The 23,380-nt window shown below is 45.1% G+C and overlaps 2 protein-coding genes across 2 annotated transcripts in view; both read right to left on the bottom strand.

Annotated features, from left to right (window-relative positions):
- The window catches only part of MAP3K3 (mitogen-activated protein kinase kinase kinase 3), a 32,047-nt gene extending 30,555 nt beyond the window's left edge, over positions 1-1,492 (bottom strand). Inside the window, 1 exon segment of the mRNA XM_030966150.1 lies at positions 1,340-1,492. Within this exon segment, the coding sequence (XP_030822010.1) occupies positions 1,340-1,343 (4 nt within the window). The 5' untranslated portion in view covers positions 1,344-1,492.
- A 5,265-nt stretch (positions 1,493-6,757) lies between these two features.
- DCAF7 (DDB1 and CUL4 associated factor 7) lies at positions 6,758-22,691 on the bottom strand. The gene is made up of 7 exons (XM_030966270.1): positions 22,207-22,691; positions 17,388-17,546; positions 16,972-17,083; positions 15,826-15,944; positions 14,117-14,326; positions 13,440-13,557; positions 6,758-12,939 (listed from the first exon to the last, which is right to left on the bottom strand). The coding sequence occupies exons 1-7, from the start codon at positions 22,342-22,344 to the stop codon at positions 12,767-12,769; spliced, it is 1,029 nt and encodes a 342-aa protein (XP_030822130.1). The 5' UTR covers positions 22,345-22,691; the 3' UTR covers positions 6,758-12,766.
- Between the last annotated feature and the right edge of the window lie 689 nt (positions 22,692-23,380).

Genomic DNA, 23,380 nt, shown 5'->3' with positions numbered 1-23,380 from the left:
CAAACCCTGCATCAGCACTGCACACATCCTTCAGGTGGGTTAAACACCACATCAAAGAGAGTCAGAGCATCATGCACAGCTCATCATCCGTTATTAATCAGATTATTTGGTCACGGTTGCTGAATGAATTTAGGTTTTTCCCACTGCAAAGGGAAAATCTGCCTGCAGCTGTGCCATGATACACACAATGCTATGGTGGAGCGGTCCATGAAATTGTATTTTTTCATTCTGTGCTCACATGTTTACAAACACAGGTCCAATTGCCACTGGAAAACACTTTCATGGAAATCCAAGTTCCTACTTCTAAACCATTTTAAGTTTACGAAGCGCCCTGCTGCTCTAAACAGAGTGGATTACAGTATTCCTCTTTGTAGCAGAGAAATCTAGTGATGGTTTTGCATGAATTTGTTGTATTTACCAAATCAAAACAGAGTAAAGAGATATTGAAGTAGTTGTAGAATAACATTTGCAATGCTTTTTGAATTTAACGTATAAAAGTTAATTATGTATACAGACTAAATGAAGGAGAGTCTTAGAAAACCAAACTTGGTTGTGGGGAAGAAACATTTAAGTTGTAGCCCACGAAGCCATGAAACTCCAGACTCAGAAAAGCAGGAATTTCCTTGCCAATATGCAAGCATGAGTAAATTCTGGTTTAGAGCAATTAAAAGTTTAATTCTAGCACCTCTCTTTAAGCTGAAAAAGGAATTAGGAAGCACAAGACCCCCTCCATAAGCAGTTCTTTATACAGAACATACAGTCCAAATCCAAATTAATTTGAATTAATCAATCCAATTCAGTCATGGCAGCTCCTTATAACAACGTTTTCCTCTTGAAAAAGAGTTCTTCCAACTCCTTTGCTTGTTTTTACATGTTGCTGTCTGGGCTAAGAATGGCAAACGAGAACTCGGGGGGAGCTCCATAAAGGAAAATCTATTTTGATGGATTCCCAAACTGCACTTAATATTAGAAATTTCTCCGATTAAGCTTGAGCACAACAATTCCCGTCTCAAGCAGAGCCAACTTCTGGAGGTGGAGGAGTCCCCTGAGCTCAGCCCGGCCCGCTGCGTCTGGCCAAGTTCGGTACCAGCCCGGGGCACCGCACGTTTCGGTAAACACCGATTTTCACCATTTTAACCAAATCCTTGAAATCCACCGCTCCCCGCGGCGCTGCCGCTGCCGGGCCCGCCCGCGCCGGCCCCGGCGGGTCCGAGCGCCCCGCAGCAGCGGCGGCGGCCCGGAGCGGGGCCCGGCCGAGCCCCCGCCGCCCCTTCCCGCCCGCAGCGGCCCCGGCCCATGACGCGGCCCCGGCTCCCGGGGCTTCTCCGCCGCTCCTCACCCATGTCTGCGGGCGGCGGCCCCGCTCACGGCGGGCGCTGCGGGACGGCGCTGTCACCGCCGCGGCTCCATGGCGGCCGGGCCGAGGGGAGGGCTCAGAGCCGCCGCCGCCGCCGCCACATTCCCAGGCCCCGCGCCGCCGCCTCCTCCCGGCGGCCGCGCTCCGGGAGCGGCGGGCGGGGGCGGGAGGGCGCAGGCGCTGCCGGTGCGTCCCGGTGCCCCCGGTCCGTGCGGGCCGGCCCCGCCGCCGCCGCCCGCAAAACAAACCGCTCGGCGGCCGCCGCGCACCCGCCGCCTCCTGCCAATCACAGCGGCACCCGCCGCCGCCCGCCAATCGGCGCCGCCGGGGCGCCCACCCGACGGCGCTGCTGGCCAATGGGCGCGCGAGGAGCCGCGCCGCCCGCCCCGCCTCTCCGCGGAGCCGGCTGTCAATCACGGGGGCCCATTGCGCCGCGGCGGAGCCACGCCCCCCGCCCGTCGGAGGCGGGGCGTGATAAACCACGCCTCTTGTTGCTGTCAATCAGAGTGACGGACGGCGGCGCGGCCCCGCCCCCGGGCTGCCAGAAAAGATAATAGAAAGGAAAAATCGAATTTTGTCCTTCTGCCCGTGCTGTACCTGCAGTAAAGCACCTCCGGGAATCCAGCCACAGGCTTAATGAGAAGAAACGCTCCCTCAAAATGAACTAATGAATTATCATTAAAAAATCATGCTAGATTGCATGATTGCATGTCTGATGCAACTGCTGGGTAACTCCGTTCACACACCATGTGCTTCTGTCATCATCCAGTCTAACCCAGGAATTCCACTCTGAATCAGGAATGCTTTGGGTTGGAAGGGACCTTAAAGATCATCTCATTCTCCTCCCTGTGTTTAAATCAAATTATACCTTTTAAACAACACCCAGCTTGCTCTTTCCCAGTGTGTCCATCGCACCGGCGGGATGGTATTTCCATGGTGTCCTTTCCACCAAAGGAACGGCAGAAGGGGTTTGTTGTTTTGAAAAGGAGCCCAGCCCTTACTCCCCGTGGTGACCAGGGCTGCCCTGCTGCTGGGAGCCCCACCTGGAGCAGATGTTCCAGCTGCTGCTTCTCCATCTGCCAAGTGTCTGCGAGTGGCTTTGCTCACAAACAGCACGGCAGCAATGTCAAAGGGGTTAGGGAACCTGGGTAAGGCACATGGACAAGAAAACTAGACTGGAAAGGGAAATTGCTCAAAAGTGTGAAAAACTGCAGGAATCAACCTACCCATCAGGAGGGATTTGGGACTTAGTCAAAACACGACAACATTATCTGTAACAGAATTTATTTTTTTAATTTTTATTTTATTTAACTCTTGAGGTAATAAAAAGCTCTTAGAGTGTCATCCCAGGTAGACACAGAAATAGGAAAAGGGTTCCACAGACCCAGCCACTTTCCCTTCTTAATAAAGTCTTGTATTTGCGGTATCAAGCTGGTAGCTTTTTGTCCCTGCTCCAATTTGAATTCCTCTCTCATCTGACAGCATCATTATTAATCTTGGAACCACTTTTTGACATGCTTTTTCACAGCTTCATGATGGCTTATCACTATCCTTTACCAACCACTACATCTCAGTTTCCTGTCCTCACTAATTTCCAATAAAATACTCCACAGATTTCTCCTTGTCCATAAATTCACATCCTTGCACTCTCTGCTGCTACATTTAATCTCATCTCTATTTCTCACTCTTCAGTCATCCAATCTCCAAGACACTCCAGTTCCCTCATATTATCAAAGCCTCCCACTTTTGTTCATCACCAAATTTGATTTTAATGCTCGCTCTTTGTGCCAGGATCATTATAAAAAGGCTTTTCTAAGAGAGGTAAGATCCCACCCCATGCCCTGGGAGGCAGAAATTCCGTATCAATCCCCCACAGCACCAGCCCTGATTTCAAACCACTCCATCATCACCTCACCATTTGCTATTTTTGCCTATCTTGTCCTGCTAAACGAGAATGATTCCATGTCCTTTGTGCAGAAACTTGCTTTACTGAGTCCAAAAGATATTAGACCAGCAAGTGGCAGCTTGTGACAGGAGGCAGCAGCTCCTGGCAGATGGCAGGGACACCCACCCTGGTGGAACTCACTCTTCCCATCTCCCACTGCCCAGGGTGTCTGGATTTCACTGAAGCTTCCCTGCACCTTCTACCAAATTGAAAATAGAATGATTTGTCCTTAACAGCTCATCACTTCATCCACCTGTCAAGCTTAATGTGTAAACCAACAGATTTATCTCTTGGTTTGTGGTTTCCCCATTTTACAGACATTCTCACATCACTATCTACATGCAAGTGCCATCAGGACTTTTTTTGGACCACTACAGACCCTCACACCTTTTTTTTTTCCCCCTGACAAGCTGGTAAATCCTTCCTGAACTGCAATCCAACTTTCTACCAAAATAAGTGCCCCTTTTTTGTGTAATTTGAGAAAAAAATGAATAATTCCTTTCTGACTTTTACTGTGTACTTAATGCTGTGCTGGAATCACAGAATCCCAGAAGGGTTTGGGTTGGAAGGGGCCTTAAAGACCTCCCCAGTGCCACCCCCAGCCATGGGCAGGGACACCTTCCATTGTCCCAAAGTGCTCCAGTCCAGCCTGGCTTTGGGCACTGCCAGCGATCCAGGGCCTGCCCTCCCTCCCAGGGAGGAAATATCCCATCAAATCCTTCTCTCTATCAGTCTGAACCCAGTTCTCCTTGCCCTGCCATTACAGTTCCTGATGAGGATCAGGTTATTTGTTTTACACCAGCTGATATTTTGTGGTTTTCCACCCTGATTGTTCCCATCCTTCCAAAGCTGCAGCTTTCCAGCAGAGAAGCTTCACACCTGTAAACAGCATCTTAATTCTTGAATTTATTCAGACTGTCTGATGCCATTTAATGTAAAATGAACAGTAAAGATATTCACAGAGACTCTCCAGGAGCTCCTCTGTTTCCAGTCAGCCCATTTGTTTTAAAGGAACTTTATAAGGCCCGGTTCTTTAACGCTGTCATGCAGCATCGACTAAGCAAAGGAAGTGTAATCCCTATTTTAGGGACTTAAGGGCATTGCACAGAGAGACAGTGACTTGTTAGAAGTTACACAGGAAGTCTGGAGTAGACCTTTGGGATTTTACTCTTGGCACCTTTTCCTAGTGTCTTAATCACTATGCCATCATCTTATTTTCTATTGTGATAGTATTTCCATTTTCTGAAGCATACCTGACTGAAAGAGCCCCTTTTTCCTGGCTATCAGATGTACTATTTCTTCTTTCCTTCCTGCTTCCCTTCTTGTTTAGGTAGACACATCCTTCCTGGGGAGCAGAGCAGGCTCCAGGCTGAGCTTGTCCCATGCCAAAACTTCCTTATTCTACATCTTGGACTCCAGAGCCACAGAAGGGAGTGAGGAGGAGAAACCCTGTAAACAGAACTAGAGAGTCCTTGAATGCTTTGGGTTGGAAGGACCTTAAATCCCATCCATGCCACCCCCTGCCATGGCAGGGACACCTTTCACTGTCCCAGGGTGCTCCAAACTCCATCAAGCCTGGCCTGACACTGCCAAGGATGGGGTATCCTCTCTTCAAAGGATGCATGAAGGGTTCTGCACTCTCTTCAGCAGATGTAAGAGTAATCTCATTAATCTCAGGCAGTTCTGTCTCTCCTAAAAATTCCTTGCTGTGTTCTCAGCTTTGAAAGCAAAGAGAATGGAACACTATCATCATTACCCAACTCTAGGACAGCATGGCAGGATAAGTATGGGCCCAAATGCATCTCTCCCCTAGAAGAAACATGAATCCTGTGAAACTCCTGTAAAACACACCTGCAACAGCCTCTCCCAGCCAGGAGGAGCAGGTGGGCACCTCTACCTGTCCTGTGGCCCAGGGCTGGGCCTGGCTGCCAGCAGCATTCCAGCAGAGGGGGCTCTGAAGCTGCTTAAAAACCAGAGCTCTTCTGCCTTTGGAATGGCAAAATTAGAGAAAGGAAGGGGAGGAAGAAGATTAAAAATATTATATGCTTTTAGATCATTACTTCCTCTGAGCTGACAGTCTGGACTGTTTCTAAAACAGCACGAATGAAAAAGCTCAAAATTAAATGCTTCTTCCAGTCACAGGCCCCAGAATAATCTCAGAGACCACTTTATCTCTACAGCCATTGCTGTGCATTGTGTTACCACAGAGGGTTTCTTTCAAGTATTTTCAAACCTTTTACTGATCGATGATTAATTTTCATTCACAGCTGGTATCAGAGCAGGGACTCTGCCACAGTCACAGAGCAAGACAGCTGTGCCAGATGTTGGCTGGTCCATAATATTTACAAAAGGCAGAACCTCTCTCATCTTTTTTTCTACCTGCATTCCTCTTGTTTTGCCACGCTGACAGGCAACCTGCTTCACCCATTATCCACCAGGCCACCACTTTTTGCACTGCTCCAATTTGCACAAGCTGCCTCCTTCTACTTTAGTGGCAGCTGAGAAAGTTTCTCTGGAGTATTCCAAAGCATGAATCCAGGGACAAAAATAATCTGTGAGGATGCAAATGCATTTCTAGGGCAAAAGACAAACAATTCTTAGAAAGAAAGTATTTTTTTCTGAGCAGGAGTTACTAACACAAAGCCCATATATGGCTTAAAAATCACTGCAGCATCTTTGCAGGCAACTCTTTCCATGGTGGTCATTAATAAGCTTTTATTTCAAAGCCAGTACACAAAGAATTAGAAAGAAATCCAAGCATTTAGTTGAACTAGATTGAATCTAAATACTTAGGGAAGTCATCAGTCCTGCTTGCCAAGGCCCAAGGTACAAATTCCCAAGCTCTGCCACACTATTCTCCTCTTGGCCCCAATTCCAGACACGACAGCAGTGACTGAGTGTGGAAAAACACCCTTTAAGAGAGGTCACCCTGCCCAGGAGAGACTTAAAGCTACAGAAGTGCCCAATTGCTTTGTTTACACTTTGCCTATATTCAAAATCCCTCCGAGACTAATTATTTGAATTCGAAAAAAAAAAAAGAAATCCCTCTTCCCCTCGTCTTAAAAACAAAAGCACACAGCAGATAACTCCCATTTTTTTGTGCAAGGAACGAGCAAATGTTGGAAAACATGAGCAGAAACAACACTGGGATACACAGACCCTGCAGCAGATTTTTAAGAAAGCAAATATTTAATGTACAGCTGCATTAACCACTCTGTTGGAGTTCTGTAGTGACTGGGTTGCTAATAATGTATTTGGGGAAACTTGCAACTTAAGAGTAGCTGGAATTACCAAGTTTGTTTGGGTATTTGTAGGATGAGGGATCAATATACTTCACCAGCTTTGGAGAGGCAAGGCAAAGCAATCAGCCTCCTCTTCTCCACACAGAAGGAATGAAGTGTCTTTGTAGTTCCCTGCTCCCCCCAGGTTTTCACTCATCACACAGGGAACTGCAGTCAATCTACAAATGTTCCATTTTTATTACAAAGTATGAAAGGCAGAAAATACTGTACCTAATACACAGGAGGCCGAAACTTAGAAAGAAGGTTAAAAAATCTGAATAAAACTACATAGGAAGCAGGAAACAGCATAAAAGGATGCAACATTCCACTTTCAAGCGAGTTCAGAAAATTGCCTTAAAATTTACAGTTTCAACAATATGGTTCCATGACTCAGGTGTTAAAATCCATTGTAACAAACCCTTTTTTATTTTCTCCATAAAAATAAAGGAATATAGGGACATTGCAGTTATCCATGTCAACAATATATGTCTGTTGAATAGCAGGATACTGGGACTCCTCTAGGACAGAATAGTAGCGAAGTTGCAGGTGGAGAAAAGGACAGAAGTAAAATTACTATTGCTTTAACATACTCTAGTGAGAACAAGAAGTCAGGAATCTCATATGGATGTTTGTACAATCATGCTACAAAGATTACACCTTCAGGAAATTACCACAACAGGACTGTGAATGGGAAGAGCAGAAGGGAAAACACACCTAAAAGTAGAATCTCCTACTCGGCTACTGGTAACAAAAATGCTTCGACGCAATGGATTTAAATTACATTTTACACTGCTAGCAACCCAAGGGTTAAAAAAAGGTTCTTTTTAAAGAGTAGATTTCATAATTCCTATTTCCCAAGTTGTCAAAAAAAGCAACATACCTTTTTCCAGCTGCACTGGGACTCTGTCCTGCTCTGGTTTTTGCCTTTCTGCCTTGCTAAGATCCCACAGACCCACCCTTAGCACTAAGAGGGGCTGGAGTTGCATTTGTTGCACATGGAAAGCAAACTCCAAGGAATGGGAGCTGGACCACAGGTTTACAGCTGCACATGGCCACAATATTTTGTCAGTAAATAGCTTTTTTTCTTAATTTTGTTAGATTTCCTATAAAGAAACCAGCTTGATGGAAGCCACTGAGATAATTTTTTTTTTATGACTATGGAAATTCTTGCTTGATGCTAAGTATCAGAGGCTGCACACAAGGCCACTGAGGTCCTTGGCAGACACACTTGTCACCCGAAACAGGCAGCAGCAACTCTCACAAGTCCCTTTGCATCTGGTGTCTGCCATGAATCACCAGATGAGCCTTCAGTGACTGGTATTTAGCTGCATTTCTAATTACTCTTCCTTTTACTGCTGGTGAAAGGTGCTGATTGCAAGTTCTGATGATCCTTTCCAGAAAACAAACCAAGTCAGGGGCATCCTAAACTCTCCTCAATACCCTCAAGAACGAAACATTTCTGACTCTTCTTGGGTAAGCAGGGGAAGTACAGCTGCATCAGAAAGTGCTCTTTAAGTGCCACATACAATTAATTCCCTGGATTCTCTGCAAAGATCAGAGAAACTGGGACAGAGCTGACAGTGACTTGCTCATTGCTTTCCATGTCCACAGAACAGTAGCTACAGGCTTGCTCTGAGAGCAGAAAGCAGGAAATGCATGTTAGAGAGAATTTGTGTTACCTGACAGGATAACTGTGCATTTGAGGTTGTGGAACCACTTTGCTACAACAGTGGGCAAACTCAGCCCTTTAGTACTTTGATGGGACTGAAACTGCGCAGCCTGCTGAGCCCAGAGCTTGGCTGTGCTGCTGTCCACTCTTTCCAGTGTGTCTGGAAAGAGTTAAAACACCACTAACCAGTTCAATGTTTCAGGCTGTGTGAATTTCCAGGCAGCAGCTGCAGTTTCTCCCTCACAAAATTCAAGTTATCCAAAGACTCCAGGCACATCCCTACACAACCAACCCAGCACTGTCATCATCATGTTCTGATGGTAAAGAAGAGGATTCCCAAACACCACTGAGTTCCTAAACTCTGTGGGGGACATGCAGCAGCACATCCCTTGGGTTGGCCTTACAGGACAGTGTCAGTCTCAGAACATGAAGCTTCAGTTTAACATTTACAGCCTTGTCAAGTGCTCGTATTTTTGGCTTTCAGTAAAAACAAGTGAGGGTCCTACATCCCCAGTTTAGGGTTTTGGTGATGGTCGTTATTTAACATTTTCTACACAACACAGACAAATGCCTACCCTACAAGGGCCGAGGAAAAGATCACTCTCCTCCCTAATCTTACCAAAAAGATACTTGTTAAAGTGCCATCTGCAAGAGAACAAAATGGACACGCTCAGCTCCTTATTTCCATTGACAAGCACGAGAACATCTGTGAATTCCTACATCAGATTCCTCCCCTCATCTGGTCCCTGGCAGGCTATGATCTACAGACTGAGGCAGCTCCTCATTGCACCACGAGGCAAAAATAGAGCTTTTCACTATTATCCAGAACATTCAGTAGAGTAATTACTGCTAAGTTTTGAAAGGATCATTAACTTTGACTTATGAGAGGCAATGCCTCCCCCGTTAAATACATTTCAAGGTTCCATAAGAAACAACCTGTTTTAGCAGTCTCCTTTCATATTATTTGAATCCACTGTGTTTTCTTTCTAAATAGATTGTCAAAGCACTCAAATCCTTGCCTTTTTAATCCCTGCACACACAAGTACAATTCCCACAGATGCAAGCTACCATAGCCCTTCTCATTTAGACAGTTCACAGAGTTGGCACACTACACACTAATTCAACATTCAACTTGTTAACTGCAGGTTTTCACCTCCCTAACAAATTTTACATCATCCACATCTCCTGGCTGAGAGCCAGCAGGTTGCCCACATAATAGTAGGAATCTGTGGAAAGCTTGGTTTAAACAGAACATAACAACCAAACAATAGTTTAGTCTCTTGAATTAATCAACTGGAGAAGTGATACAGAACTTCCTAACTCAGAATTATTTCTGTCCCAGAATCAGGCTGGCCTGTACCAACAACAGCACATGCTTTTCTGCTTTGCTCACCTCACCTGTCTTCACTCTTGCCTTAATGTTACTTTCTACCCAAAAAACATGAGGTATTTGCAAGCAGTTGTTCTGCATCCTCTGCTTGTGCAGTAAGCATCAAATAAGAGAAATTGAATATCAAAGTATTTATTTTCATGAACTTTGGGAAAAAATAATGTTTATGGGGGCTTCACACCCTACAAAATGGAGTGTCTAACAGGGGAATTGTGATAATCTGTATATATCAATTCACAGGCCCCAGTGACAAGTGTCAGGGTTTGTTTTATCTTGCAGACAAACACCAAGCAGAGCATTCCCTCCCTGTCACTGGGTCAGCAGCTGCTGGCAAAAGGGCACCAAAGTCTTCCCCTTCCTTGTCTATATAGAAGTGCCATTTGCACTACAGAACATCTCACCCATGAGGATTTTCATGTCTTTTCACTCATTAACCTTTCAAGGGACATCTTTGAAGTCATTTTAAGTATTATTTCACTGTGCCAAAACAGTCTCTAGTGATTTAAAATGTAATTTCTTGTGAAGAATGACAATGGATTATGCCCAAAGCAATATGCTGTAGATCCAGAAGGTATCCCAACTGGCTAAAAAAACCAGGATATAGGCTTTATTTAGAATCCACTGGAGCCTCCAAGATTCCTTCACTTGCCTTTGATACATTTGGAGTAAGTACACAATTCCACAAACAGACTTCCATCAATTTTAGGGATGCAAGAAGTGACACTGCATCCTCTTCTGGTCCCTAACAGGATTGATTTCCAACAGAAGCAGAATCTACCTGGCTATTCAGACCATGAGTTTCTTTATACATGCTCTCTTCTCATTATCTTAGCATTCTTCTCTGACTCATGCCATCTGTACAGGAATAAATTTTGAAGCAAAAAGGGGACATGGAAAGTACTAACATTGCAGGTAGCTCCCTCTCAGTAACAGCACCTTTTGCCTGCTATTTGTAATTAAACAGAGCATGACAAGCCTGTGAATGTGTTTCGGATGACTCCTAAAGCTGTGAATGCCATTAGCCACTCCTACCAAGAAAACCCCAATTTTTGCTTCATCTTATGTAAGTTTTTTCCAGTTTCAGATGAAGTGCTATTGCAAAAAGTGATTGTTTGGCTAACACTGCTCTGACATCTAGCTAAAGCCTGTCTGTGGAACATACCACTCTCAGTAGTGCTGCTAATAAGAAAAATTGACCTTCAAGTCAAATCTAGCTTTGTCAGAAATCCCACAACTGAACACACTGACAAAACATCAGCTTGCAGTGTTAGTCTCGTGGTTCTCTGCTATCAAAAGGAGTGATGGAATACAGCTGCCCCTAATGAATTCCTATCAAATTCCTGAGGCAATGCTTTTCTGAGCTCCACGGTGAGAAGCAGCCTGCAGAAGAGTATTTCTCTATGTCCAGAATGACAAAACTTTGCAGATTCTGTTCTGTATTTGACAGTGTTCTCAGTGTCAGCTTCAGTGTTCCACAGCAATCGCTTTCCCAACTTGCCTTTCCTGCATAAACTGACAAGATGCAAGTTTGCCAGTGTCTTGCTATTTATAATCTGCCTCCAGTTGCAGGTGAATACTCATCAGGTGGAAAGAATTTTGATGGTTTCTGACATTTACACAGAAACTGGGCTGCACACCCTTTCAGAGCAGCTCTGGCTGTCATGTCTTCATCAGAGAGCACTGCAGAGCCTTCAGCACAGGACCTGTGTTACGGCAAGACTCCAACAAGGATTTTTATCTTGCCTAATCCACTCAGCTTTCATTGAACAGTATTATTGTAGAGTGATCACTATTCCAAACAGAAGCCTCTGGCACATCCCCCAAAGTCAGGAGGATGACAAATGCCAAACCTTGGCCTCAATGGCACAGCTTCTTTCTTTCCAGATCCACCTTTGTGCATCACATTAGGGAGTAACCTCTTTCAAAAAAACAGCTTTCTTCTGGATAGCAGACCAGCTCTTCTGACTTGTCTTGTTCATTCAACAAGACCTGGCAGTATAAAGCAAACACACTTCACAAAAAGATTGCTTTGCACTCCCTTCAAGACCTCCTAGGAACACAGGCCAAACACTATCTCTGAAGTACAGCCTAACCACAAAATCTTGCTCATATTATTTGCCAATCAAGCAAGCTACAAAGTGTGAAACCATTTTATTTTGATTTAGATAAGGTAAGTCTTCCAAGGGGAAATAATTTGATTGGAAGTGTCAATCCCAAGCCCATTACAAATACATTTTTTCAGGAATTGTTTACCTCCTGGGAGCTCACGTCATGCACAGATCTTTTTTCTCAACCTATCACTGCTCTGTTTGCTAACACGACTGCAGGATACACACAAACTCAGTCAGAATTTAAAAATAAGACCTGCCATAGTAACAACTGCCTTGAGCATCAGAAAAGTGTAAAGAAATTGTGCAACAAGTACTTATACTTCACAGCACCAGAAAATTCTGCCCAGGTCACCAGATACAGGGAGCCAAGGCAACAGTTAATTCTGGCAGGCCTTTACTGCCAGGGAGCCTGCAGTGTTACTGTGGTTTGTATCCATGAACAGGTCCTGCTTTGGACATATGGAAGTGGATCACATATCAAAAGTAAGAATTAGGGAGAAAAACCTTACTCAATAGAAAGTTAGCCCAATATATAAAAAACATACAAACGTTTAAACAGTTTAGAGGCAGCAACAACAGGAATGAGAAAGATTCCTGCCAAGGTGGCCGTTAACATCATTGTCTTTTTCCCCTCACCTTGTTTTGCACCTGTATCAATTAAACTGGTGGATGTGCTGCCTCAGCTGGCTGACAAACACATGGACATATGCAGCAACTTAAAAGCCTGCAAGCTTATTAATACAGTCAACAAACAAATATACAGAACTTTTACTGAGGGAAAAAAGAAATTCACAAGAAAACCAGAACCCAGAAGTTCCAAGAGGCTCAGCACGTCTCTGCATTTTAGAGTCTTGAGAGACAGGAGACCCCTGCCATCGATTCTTGTAACAGTTTTTCTTGTAACAGCAGATGCAAAGCAACAACAGATACTGGCCACTTGACTGGTGGTGTTCTTACTTTAGAGGGGAGGGGGAAGGACACAGCCCTGCCTCACTGTGCACGAAGCTGCAAAGTTAGACTCTGAGGATCTCCAGGCAGTTGTTGTAGCAGATGGCTATCCAGTCTGGCTGGGTGGATGCCCACTGTACATTGTTGATCTCTCCCTCGGCTGTGTAGGCCAGGATGGGATCCTCAATGGCACGAGGCATCTGCTGGATGTCCCAGATGAGAGCCTGGTGATCATCCGCTGCACACAGACAACAAATGCAAGTACAGTCAGTGTAACAGTATCTCCACATGTGCCCACTACAGGCCTATAGCCTCAGGAGCCAGGAAAGACATGGCTGTTCCAGTCCTGATCCATATTCAAGCCAAATAAAACAACACAATTATGCTCTAACAAAATAAACTTGGATCATGATACATTACCCAAGACAGAGCTGATAAATGAATGACCAGTGGAACTCGTAACAGCAGAAAACATTTAAGAACTGCATTACAAAAAAGCTAAGGAGCATTAAAATAACATGAGGTTAGCCAGAGCCCATGCACAGTTTGGGTACTGGTCTCATCACTCTAGTAGGTGTCTATTTCTGTAACATTTTAGGAAAGTCACCTAATAAAGAGCTTCTAAATTACAAGTATTCTTTAGCAAAAGGCAGGCAGAGGATTGCATATACTTTAGGATGAAGAGGATTTTACAAATGCAGCGGAAGACTCTGAGATTCCCCTGTAGGCCACACTTACCTGCTGTACAGATGTGGCAGGAAGAGTGAGGTGCCCAGGCAATTCCATTTACACATGCTCTGTGGTTGTTTAACCTGGCAACTGGGGTGCAGGGAACTCTGACATCTAGAATCACAACCTTCAGGAAAAAAAACCAGCTACATTAATAAAGTGCATTTTTAAAAATTAATTTATTCTAAATACAAAATATTTTGAGGTAAGGCTATAAACGTGACTCTTTTCTAAAGGATGTGGTAGGCAAGCAAGCCCTGCTCCTGAAGAACAGCTTCCGGTTGGTCAGTGTGCCATGTGTCTGAAAAGAAGTCAGACTTCACAGGCGTCTTGTGAGTTAGGCCTCACAAGTGGCAAACAAACTGTGCTTCCCTGAAGCAGCCTTGGTAACAAACTAAACCTGGACAGGGAAAGAAATGTGACTCAAAGCTAAGATATTAGGTGAAAATTACTGCCCAACTGCTCACAGACTCCTCTTAAAAATCAGCTGAAATATATACAAGCCATAAAGTTTATAATGCCAAAGTCACTTCTTGAACTCCTCAGTGCACTAAGAACTGGTCCTTAACCATACTTCAGTACTGATGCTGCCCTCTTACCATAAATACCGGGGTGTAAATTAGTATCAAGCCACCTGCCCTAGAAAACCACCATCAGCAGCCAGGGGAGAGGAGCTGCTGCCTCACCTCCATGCCGTCCATGGCCATGGTGGCCAGATAGTTGGGGTCCTGCTTGTTCCAGCAGAGGCGCAGCAGCGGGTGGTGCTGGGGGTCCTCGTAGATGATGGTGCTGTGCTCCAGGTGCCGCAGGTCAAACATCCTGACCGAGCCGTCGGCGCCCACCGAGGCGAACATGTCCCTGCCGCCGCCCGCGCGGCTGAAGGCGATGTCGTACACCTGTGGGCACAGCAGGGCACAGCTGACACCTGGCATGGCACAGCTCAGCACAGTACAGCACAGCTGACACCCAGCACAGCACAGCTGACGCCTGGCACAGCACAGCACAGTACAGCTGATACCCGGCACAGCACGGCACTGTGGTGGTGTTTGCAGCGGTCTTAGGATGAGGGAAAAGATGAGCATGTTGACTCTATGTTTCAGAAGGTTTGATTTATTATTTTATGATATATATTATAGTAAAATTATACTAAAAGAATAGAAGAAAGGATTTCATCAGAAGGTTAGCTAAGAATAGAAAAGGAATGATAACAAAGGCTTGTGATTGACTGAGACAGTCCAGACAGCTGGACTATGATTGGCTATTAATTAGAAACAACTACATGAGACCAATCACAGATCCACCTGTTGCATTCTACAGCAGCAGATAACCATTGTTTACATTTTGCTCTTGAGGCTTCTCAGCTTCTTAGGAGAAAAAATCTTAAGGAAAGGATTTTTGATAAAACATGTCTGTGACATGGCACGGCTGACACCCAGCACAGCACAAGAAATTGTGCAACAAGTACTTGTACTTCACAACACCAGAAAATTCTGCCCAGGTCACCAGATACAGGGAGCCAAGGCAACAGTTAATTCTGGCAGGCCTTTACTGCCAGGGTAAACTGCAATGTTACTGTGGTTTGTATTCATGAACAGGTTCTGCTTTGGACAGCTGACACCTGGCACAGCCCCTCAGTGCTTCACTCTCCCCTGCAACTGCTCAGCTATTGTATTTGCCTCAACGAAGGTAGGAATGATGAATTTAATTTTATGTTTTTAGAAGGTTAAATCATTACTTTATAATACTATATTATATTCAAGAATACTATACTATACTATAATACAGAAAGGATGCTTACTGAATGCTAAAAAGATAATAATGAAAACTCGTGACTCATTTCAGAGTCTCAGCACAGTTTGGCCCTGATTGGTCAATGAGTCAAAACAACTCACACTAGAATTCAATGAAACAATCACCTGTGGGTAAACAATCTCCAAACACATTTCATATGAGCAAAACACAGAGAAGCAAATGAGATAATTATTGTTTTCATTTTTCTCTGAGGCTTCTCAGCTTCCCAGGAGCAAAATCCTGGGTGAAGGGATTTTTTCAGAGAATGTGAATGCCACACTCAGCCAAAAAGAGGTGTTTATTGCCTTGGATATGAAGTTGGTTTAAAGTCTAATTTGATGTTTTATCTCATTTTTCTACAATATTCTGGAGCACAATCTGTTAAAACAAGCATGTTGTTAAGTCAAGAGTCTATGATGAGTAAAATAATTGTTTCGATAGCCAGCAGTAGTTAGGTACTCAAAACTGGATATACTGCATACAAACTTACATAAATGATCTTTTTGAATCATTAAATTGTTCAAGGAAAAAAAAAAGGAAAAGTTCTGTTCCTTTTCTACTGCTTTTAGAAGATGCAATGTAAACAATCAAAACCCCCCATCACCTCTTTGTCATGTGCAATAAGCTGGGTCTTCACATGGCCAGACACCAAATTTACTCTTCCCAGAACCTGTCCAGTCTCCAAACCCCAAATAGTGCAGGTTGTGTCAATACTAGAGGTACCTGAAACAAAACCACTTCTATTAGCAAAATTAATATTGTCACAAATGATTTAATCACTTCCTGGGTTAATGTAACATCCCCCAACATCTACAGATCAAAATAGCCACGAGAACAGCATAGAACTAAAATCAAGAATGTCAAACAGCCAGCAGTCTTCCATGCATTTAAATGACCCAAACCTTTTAACTGCAGAAATAGCCTTCCACACAGGAATAAAGTGTAAATAGCTCATGTCTGCTTCAATCTATCCCAAAGCCTGATGCAACTCTGAGATCAGCTTTCCCATCCTGTACATCTCTTGTGTGCCAAACCCCAAATTCAATCAGTGTTTTGATGGTGTGTTATTATTAATTGATTGCTGATGTGGGCTGAAGGTGGGGTTAGCAGTAAAGCTCTTAAGAGATGAGGCATGTAACACACAAAAAATAAATAATGTAGTAAATAATTACTAGGACATATTATCACTGTTAATCTCTGGGCAAATCCCCCTGACATAAATGGCTGTTCTCTTCTGGGAAACAAACCTCTGCATCAGTCATCCTGGATTCACAATTTTTCCTGTAGGCTATAATTAAACCTAAAGTGTTCAGCCCCCTCCTCCAACTGAATTAAGGACTCTTGGCTCTCCTCCTGCTGCTGAAATGGCTTCACAAAACACAGCTCAGTGCAGTTTCAAATCCACTCCAGAACACCCTGAAATAAGTCACAGAGCTGATGGACATCCTTACTCAGAACTGAGCAACAGCTCACCAGCCCCGAAGGCCAAGACTCCCTATCCCCAGATGTCCCCAGTCCAACCTGAGTGACCATTCTGCACTGAACAGGGCACCTTTCAATGAAAAAAAAAGTCCCCATGAGATGATTGTTTTAATTTTTTAATGTAAACCAACAGCAGTTTCTATGATGCAGCAGTCTGTGCTTAATTATCAGATTAACCAGTGGACATGCAGTGACACAACAGCAGTTACAGCCCAGATCAGATTCAATTAAAAAGTGTGCCAAAACCATAACATTTTGTCAGTCTCACCTAACAGGTAAGGATCCACTTCATTCCAGTCAAATGATGTCAGTGGAGCACAGAAATCCGAGTTCTTGTTGTTGTTCAGCAAACACTCCAGCCGGGTCTCAGTTTCACCCACCTTCAGAGAAAATGAAACATCTGGCTTAAAAAGCAACATCACCTGACTTGTTCCCCTGGCACAAAACATTAGGAGTTAATCCTAGGTTTCTCTCCTCTCAGCTTTACATCCTAAAGCTCTGGAAAACACAGCCACCAGCTCCATTTTCAATAAGCTGATTAAAACAGCAATTGCCATGATAATTCTGCTTCTCTTATAGTCCTCATATAGTCACATTATTGCAGTCAAGAAAATCTTGTCTTGGGTGAAATATCTAACAGAATTCAGTTCATGGTTCATCTTTTCCTAGGGAGGATTTACTCACTCTCCACACTCGCAGATAGTCACCACTGGTGGCCAACAGGTCCGGGTAGACTCCCTTGGTGTCTGGGATCCACATCAGCTTTGTGGTGGGGTAGGGGTGATCAAAGGTGTTCCTGCAAATGAATTCTGAGCTCTCTTCATCCAAACCAACAAGCTGCACCTGTGAGAAACCAGATTTAAAAGAAAGCATTTACTCAAAATACTAATTTCTAATGACAGCATTAAGATTGAGTGTGTTTCAGGACATTTTCTGTCACCTCAAGGACGACACAAAAGGATCATCATGTCAATGAAATGAGAAATCATTAAGTGCTGCTGGGGCATATAAGTAAAGAGAATATCCATAATCAGAGTGCTTTGATTTGAAAAGATGATCCCAAATGAACTGAAATCCAATCCTGAAGGATTAAAGACCACCCTTCTCTTTTCCCCATCGCAAAGCCCAGTTTAAATCACACACTTAAACTGCACAAACATTATTCCAATTCATCCTTAACTGAACTGATGCTGACAATGTCATCTTCAGAGAGCAAAACAAGCTGTAGTTTGCACAATTAAAGTGCATATCATGGAATTCTTGGCCGTAACCTTGCAGACTGTGATGGATCATGTCAGATAGCTGGCAAGCTTTTTCAGCACCATATGACCCAAAATGTTCTGTCACAAGTGCATGAAAAACTCATAAATTAATCACATCAGAGAGGAAGAAAGTAAAACAGAATTCAAACTTAAAAAAAAATTAAAAATTGGGGAGCTAAAATGGCTACACAATTTTTCAAATGTTTTGTGTGAACAGACCAAGAAAGCAGGTCTGCTGAAAGATTCTAGGTAAGTGAATTCCAAATTCAATTTTTGCACAATGATGTGTCAGGAGGAAGGGCTAAACTTACCCCATTGTGAGAATGATGCAAAACAGAGCAAACAAGAAACCATCTCCACACAGCCTGGTCATGACAGCACCTGAAGTAATGCCTGAAGTCCCAGACATGATCTTATTAGAAAAATATTGACATGTCAGAAAGTGTGCAGAGAACAAAAGGTGCTGGGAGGACTTGTTTAACCTGCAGTGACTACAGGACCCAAACAGGATGAAAGTCCCACTGTGTGAAATGCTGCTCAAACACAAACATTATGGGGACGACTCACTGCAATTAGTTTGTAAGCTGCTCACAGTCGGAATTTCCTAGTACTTTCCACACAGCAGCTTCCTCTTGGGAACAGTAGTTTAATGGACTTTTTCCTAAGATGTTTATCTGAAAAAATCCTAAATTTATGCTTATCTTGGGATAAGCAATTTGTCTAATCAACTATACATTTCAGCTAGATGGGAAATTTATCATATTTTTCCCCCATAACAGAAATGCTTCAGTTGATCTTAAAATCTAATTAATTTGCAGTTTTATGAGCTCATTTAGAGATTTTCTTAAATGCAGAGCCTTGCCCCCCCTCAATGTGAAGCTCCATCCTTTCCATCTCATAACAAGCACTAAAAGATGCAGCCAACTATGCTTCCAAAAACTGAAATACAGCCTGCCTTGCCCTCTCTTTATTACAACTACTCCTTACTATCCTTCACACCCTAGTATAAATCAGTCAAAAATCTCCCAGACTTCCAAAGTGATTGACAAACAGCTTTCTAACTCCTTTGGGGATCAGAAGTACTAAGCAGATTTTACAAAGGAAGCACATTGTCCTTGGTGACAGAAAATCTTATGGCAAGGTTAGGATCAGAAGACAAATGACCTCTAATCATTTCTCCTTTGCTTATGCTGTTTTCCACTCAACATGAGTGTATTAATCCTACACAAAGCAATCAACATCCTGATCACCAGAAGCAAATCTCAAACAGCAAAATATCCCCTTTCACTGGTGTTAATGTAAATATTCCTGCACTGCATATTCCCATTTAACCCCTCCTCAGACCTTAAGATGAAGCAATTCAGCATCTCTGATCTTTGATATGTTCATGTGCAGGCTGGGTTAGGGAACAGAAATTGTATTATCATCACCAGAGCTGCTGCAGCTCAGGTGCCTGCCCAGCCCTCAGAGCTGGAGCAGCTGCCAGGGGGAGCAGGAGGAATGCTTGAGAAGCTCTGCTCTTCCAAGCTCTGCAAATTCAGAGCTGTGACTCTTCTCTCAGGACTCCATCACACACAGTCATTACAGAACCCCTCCACTCATCCTCTCGTGCAGGCTGAACACGAGGGGATGGAACACGGAATTCTTCCTAGGATGCTGATTATATCAGAGCCCCGTCTCTCCCCTCTGCAAGTGAGGCAAGAATGCTGCTGTACAAAGGAGTGTCTCAGGTCCTGCCCAGATAAAACTGAGGTAATGCCTATGGGAAAGAAACTGTCAGTCTGGATACAATTTGAACCATCCTACATCTCCCTGTAAGTTTTTCCAGTGAGAAAAGGAGAATCAGCGTGCTCAGTCTCAACTAGTTTTGTGATTATGCCATGACAGTAACTAGGAATCCCAAGTATTTATTTGTTGCTCCAACACTTCAAGATAGGAAAACCCACATCTAATTTTAGCATATTATAATCCAAGCACTTATCAACATAAAGCATAATTGCAACAGTGCATGTCAGTAAAGAATCACCTTTAATCACCATTCCTTAACTTCTAAAAAAATCCTATCTCCAACTTGATACTAAAGAATCAGAACTAAATGATGCAGAATTTGGTAAGAGCTTCTTTTTCTTATATGGTTGGAGGAACAGTGAAGTCCACAGTAGTTTGAAAAGCCCCAAAACTTTACTCTAATTAGTAACTACCCAAAACGACATTTCACAATTATTTTAGGGTCATGTACAATCAGAAAGATGTCACTGCACCAATTAATCTCCAGCATTCAATCAATCCATTTTTCTTTGCAGTGCTAGATCTTACAAAACAAATGACCTTCTGGCAGAAGAACTGCCCTGAACCCTGCTTGGGAGGAGGTGGAAATCTGGGAAGCACCTGGTCAGAACCTGTCCGTCTGCTCCAGTGCCAGGAGTGAGCTGTGCACACCACAACTTCTACTGTCTCCTAAACTGGATTCCACTTTTGTCTTGCAGATAGATCCCAAAAATCAGCCTTTCCTGGTGTTTTCCACAGATCACTCCTGATCCATGAAGCCACAGCCAGGAGCATGTGGAGCATTTTAAATAGCAAGACCTATGAACACTGTTCCCTCCCATCGTGACACTGATCCATGAGGGATTACAGTGGCTCACTGCAGTTTCCCAATCCAAGAAGTTTAGGAAACACCACCTCAAATTATTTAATTTCTCCATCCAGAGCAAGGCATCTGTCTTCTTGTAGCAGTGATTTGATCAGTGAAGGTGGACAAGCTGAAACAAAACTCACTGGGGTTCAAACAGGTCTTGGCAAGCAGCTTCAGTCTGTGCCCCAGAGCCCATTAATGTGATGGCTGACAGGATTAGCAGATTTGCTCTTTTACCTTCTCAGAGTACAGACTAGAAAAATGTTTCCAAGTTGGTCTTTGAACAAATTGGAATTTTTCAAGCTCAGGCCCTGCCTGTCCCCAGCAGCATTCCCAGGAGCACAACACTCTCCAGGAAAAGGACACAACTCTCACACAGGGCTCAAGCTGCCTGAACGACAATGTGCTCAGCAAAGCCCACACTGAGGATTGCTGCAAGGGTCCTCAGATGTCACCCCTGCCACTCCCTGTCACCACACCCTTGCACGGAGCCCGGTCCCCAACATTCTGACAGTATTTTCCACAATCTCCATTAAACACCTTGACAAAGCTACATGCTATAAACCAAGTTCTATGGGCAAACCCTCAGTTTCACAGAAACTTCAGGATGTTCTGTAACTTCATCCATCTTCTCATCTCTATTTCTATGTAATTCACTATAGCAGACCAGCACCTTAAAGGTTGCTCAGAAGTGACTGCACATGTGTTCTGAGAGATGAACACAGTCTCTGTTACTGGCGTGACATTCTTCACTCACACTTTGCAGGAAAGCACTGAAGATACAATCTCATGCCTCATTACACCCTTGTTCTCAGGGAAAAGTACTGAGGAATCAATACTGAGAGTGGTTTATATACTTATGGAAAAAGTTATCACACACAAGTCCTCCACAGCAAGAAAGTACAATGAGAACAGCACATTTCCAACACAGTCTCAGACACCCTGTACATAACAGAATCACAGGGGCTGGAATGGAACTCAGCTCATCCAGTCCAATTCCCTTTTCCAGGCAGAATAACCTGGATCAGGTAACACAGGAACACGGCCAGGTGGGTTTGGAATGTCACCAGAAAGGGAGACTCCACAAGCTGCTTGACCAACCTGTTCCACTGCTCTGCCACCCTCCATAGAAAGAACTTCTTCCTCAGACTGACATGACTTCTTTATATCTATATGCATATATAAGTACAAACCTCAGTCCTGGCCACGAGCTTTCCTTTGCATTGACCAAAAAGCCAGATATGCTCAAGCCAGGAGACCTTGTTTTATTTCTACAGCAGCAGCATCCACTCTCATCTCATACTCACACCTTTAGTTCCCAGCTCTTTACACCACAGAGAACTCACAGCACACGGTGCTGATACCACTGAAGTCAACCCAGTTGTTAATGCCGAAGATCAGAGGTCGCCAGAAGCCCTGCAGCAGCGTTATCCCAAAACCAGCAGCACCCAGGGCTCGCTAGAAGGAGACCAGCCCGAACCTGGCGCAGCGCCTGCACCTCGGGGGGCACCTGACGGTTCTGTACAGCTGCCCCCCGCCCACCCAACCCCGGGACGAGGGGTGGCAGCCCCTGTGTGCCCCAGTCCCTGCGCCCACCGCAGCCCACCTTGTTGTTGTACTCCTCCACGAAGCTCCCCAGCGCCAGGCGGAACCGCTTGTCGGGCCGGACGCTCCAGTTCATGGCGTACACGGTCCAGGGCGCCTCATATTTGTAGATCTCCTTCCGCTTCCCGTGCAGCGACATGGCTGGGCCGGGGGCGCCGCGGGCCTGGCCCGGGGAGCGAGCGGAGGGGCCCGGCTGGAGCGAGCGGGGAGGCGGGGCGGGCCGGGGGGAGGCTCAGCGCGACCCCCGGGATGGGGAGCGGGGAAGGCACGGCACGGCACGGCCCCCTGGGTGCGGGGCAGCGGGGAAGGCTCGGCTCGGCTCTCGGAGCGGCGGGGGAGGCGCGGCTCGGCCCCCGGGGCAACGGGGAGGCCCCGGCTCGGCCCCCGGACCCGGCCCAGACCCGGCGGCGGCAGCAGCGCTGAGGCCGTTTGGGACTCGGCCTCTCACACAACGGGAACGGAAGCCACGCGGGGAGCCCCGCCCACTGCGCGCCGGTTGGATGCTTTGACTGTCATTTAGAGCGCCGGCTGCCTATTGGGTAATCTGCCTATGCGCTCGGCCCGCTTCGGTTTTCTATTGGTCATTTTGCCCTTCACTCCAAACGGACGCTCGCGCTCTGGCTGGGGTAACCTACGGCTGAGCTTGGCCCCGCCCAGGAGGGCGGGCGCGCTCGTTGTCGACATCTTATTGGCTACCCGGGGTCGCAGTGACTGGAGGCGGGATCTTGAGCCCTTATCGGTGATCGATTGGCTGGAAGTGATGTCAGTCACGCCAGCCCGAGGCGGGTGGGGCCATTCAGGCTCTCGAGTGTGCCACGAGTTCGAATCCCGCCTCGGCCGAGCGGCGGACGGGCCCGGGCTTATCTCTAATTAACGAGAGGTTAATTATGGTGTTTATTTGACCTGACTGTAGGTGGGCTCTGCCAGCCCCACACTCCTTGCATGAAGTGGCTGGAGTTTGACCTTTTTGGGGCGAAGATACCCGGGATGAATTCATGGATGCTCCCAACCAACACAGCCGTAATTCACATTAGGTGCCAAAAACATCTTTATTAGCAAAGTGTACACTAAAACTCCGGAGAAAGAGCTGCTCACAGTTTGACTACTCTCGGAGGGAGCTCGATACATTACTTGAGCTGGCGGCCTAGGACTATCACAGCATCTACCCGAGCGAG

The sequence above is a fragment of the Camarhynchus parvulus genome, chromosome 27, assembly GCF_901933205.1.
Source record: "Camarhynchus parvulus chromosome 27, STF_HiC, whole genome shotgun sequence".
Classification (NCBI taxonomy): domain Eukaryota; kingdom Metazoa; phylum Chordata; class Aves; order Passeriformes; family Thraupidae; genus Camarhynchus; species Camarhynchus parvulus.
This window is presented reverse-complemented; position numbering and strand designations above follow the sequence as displayed.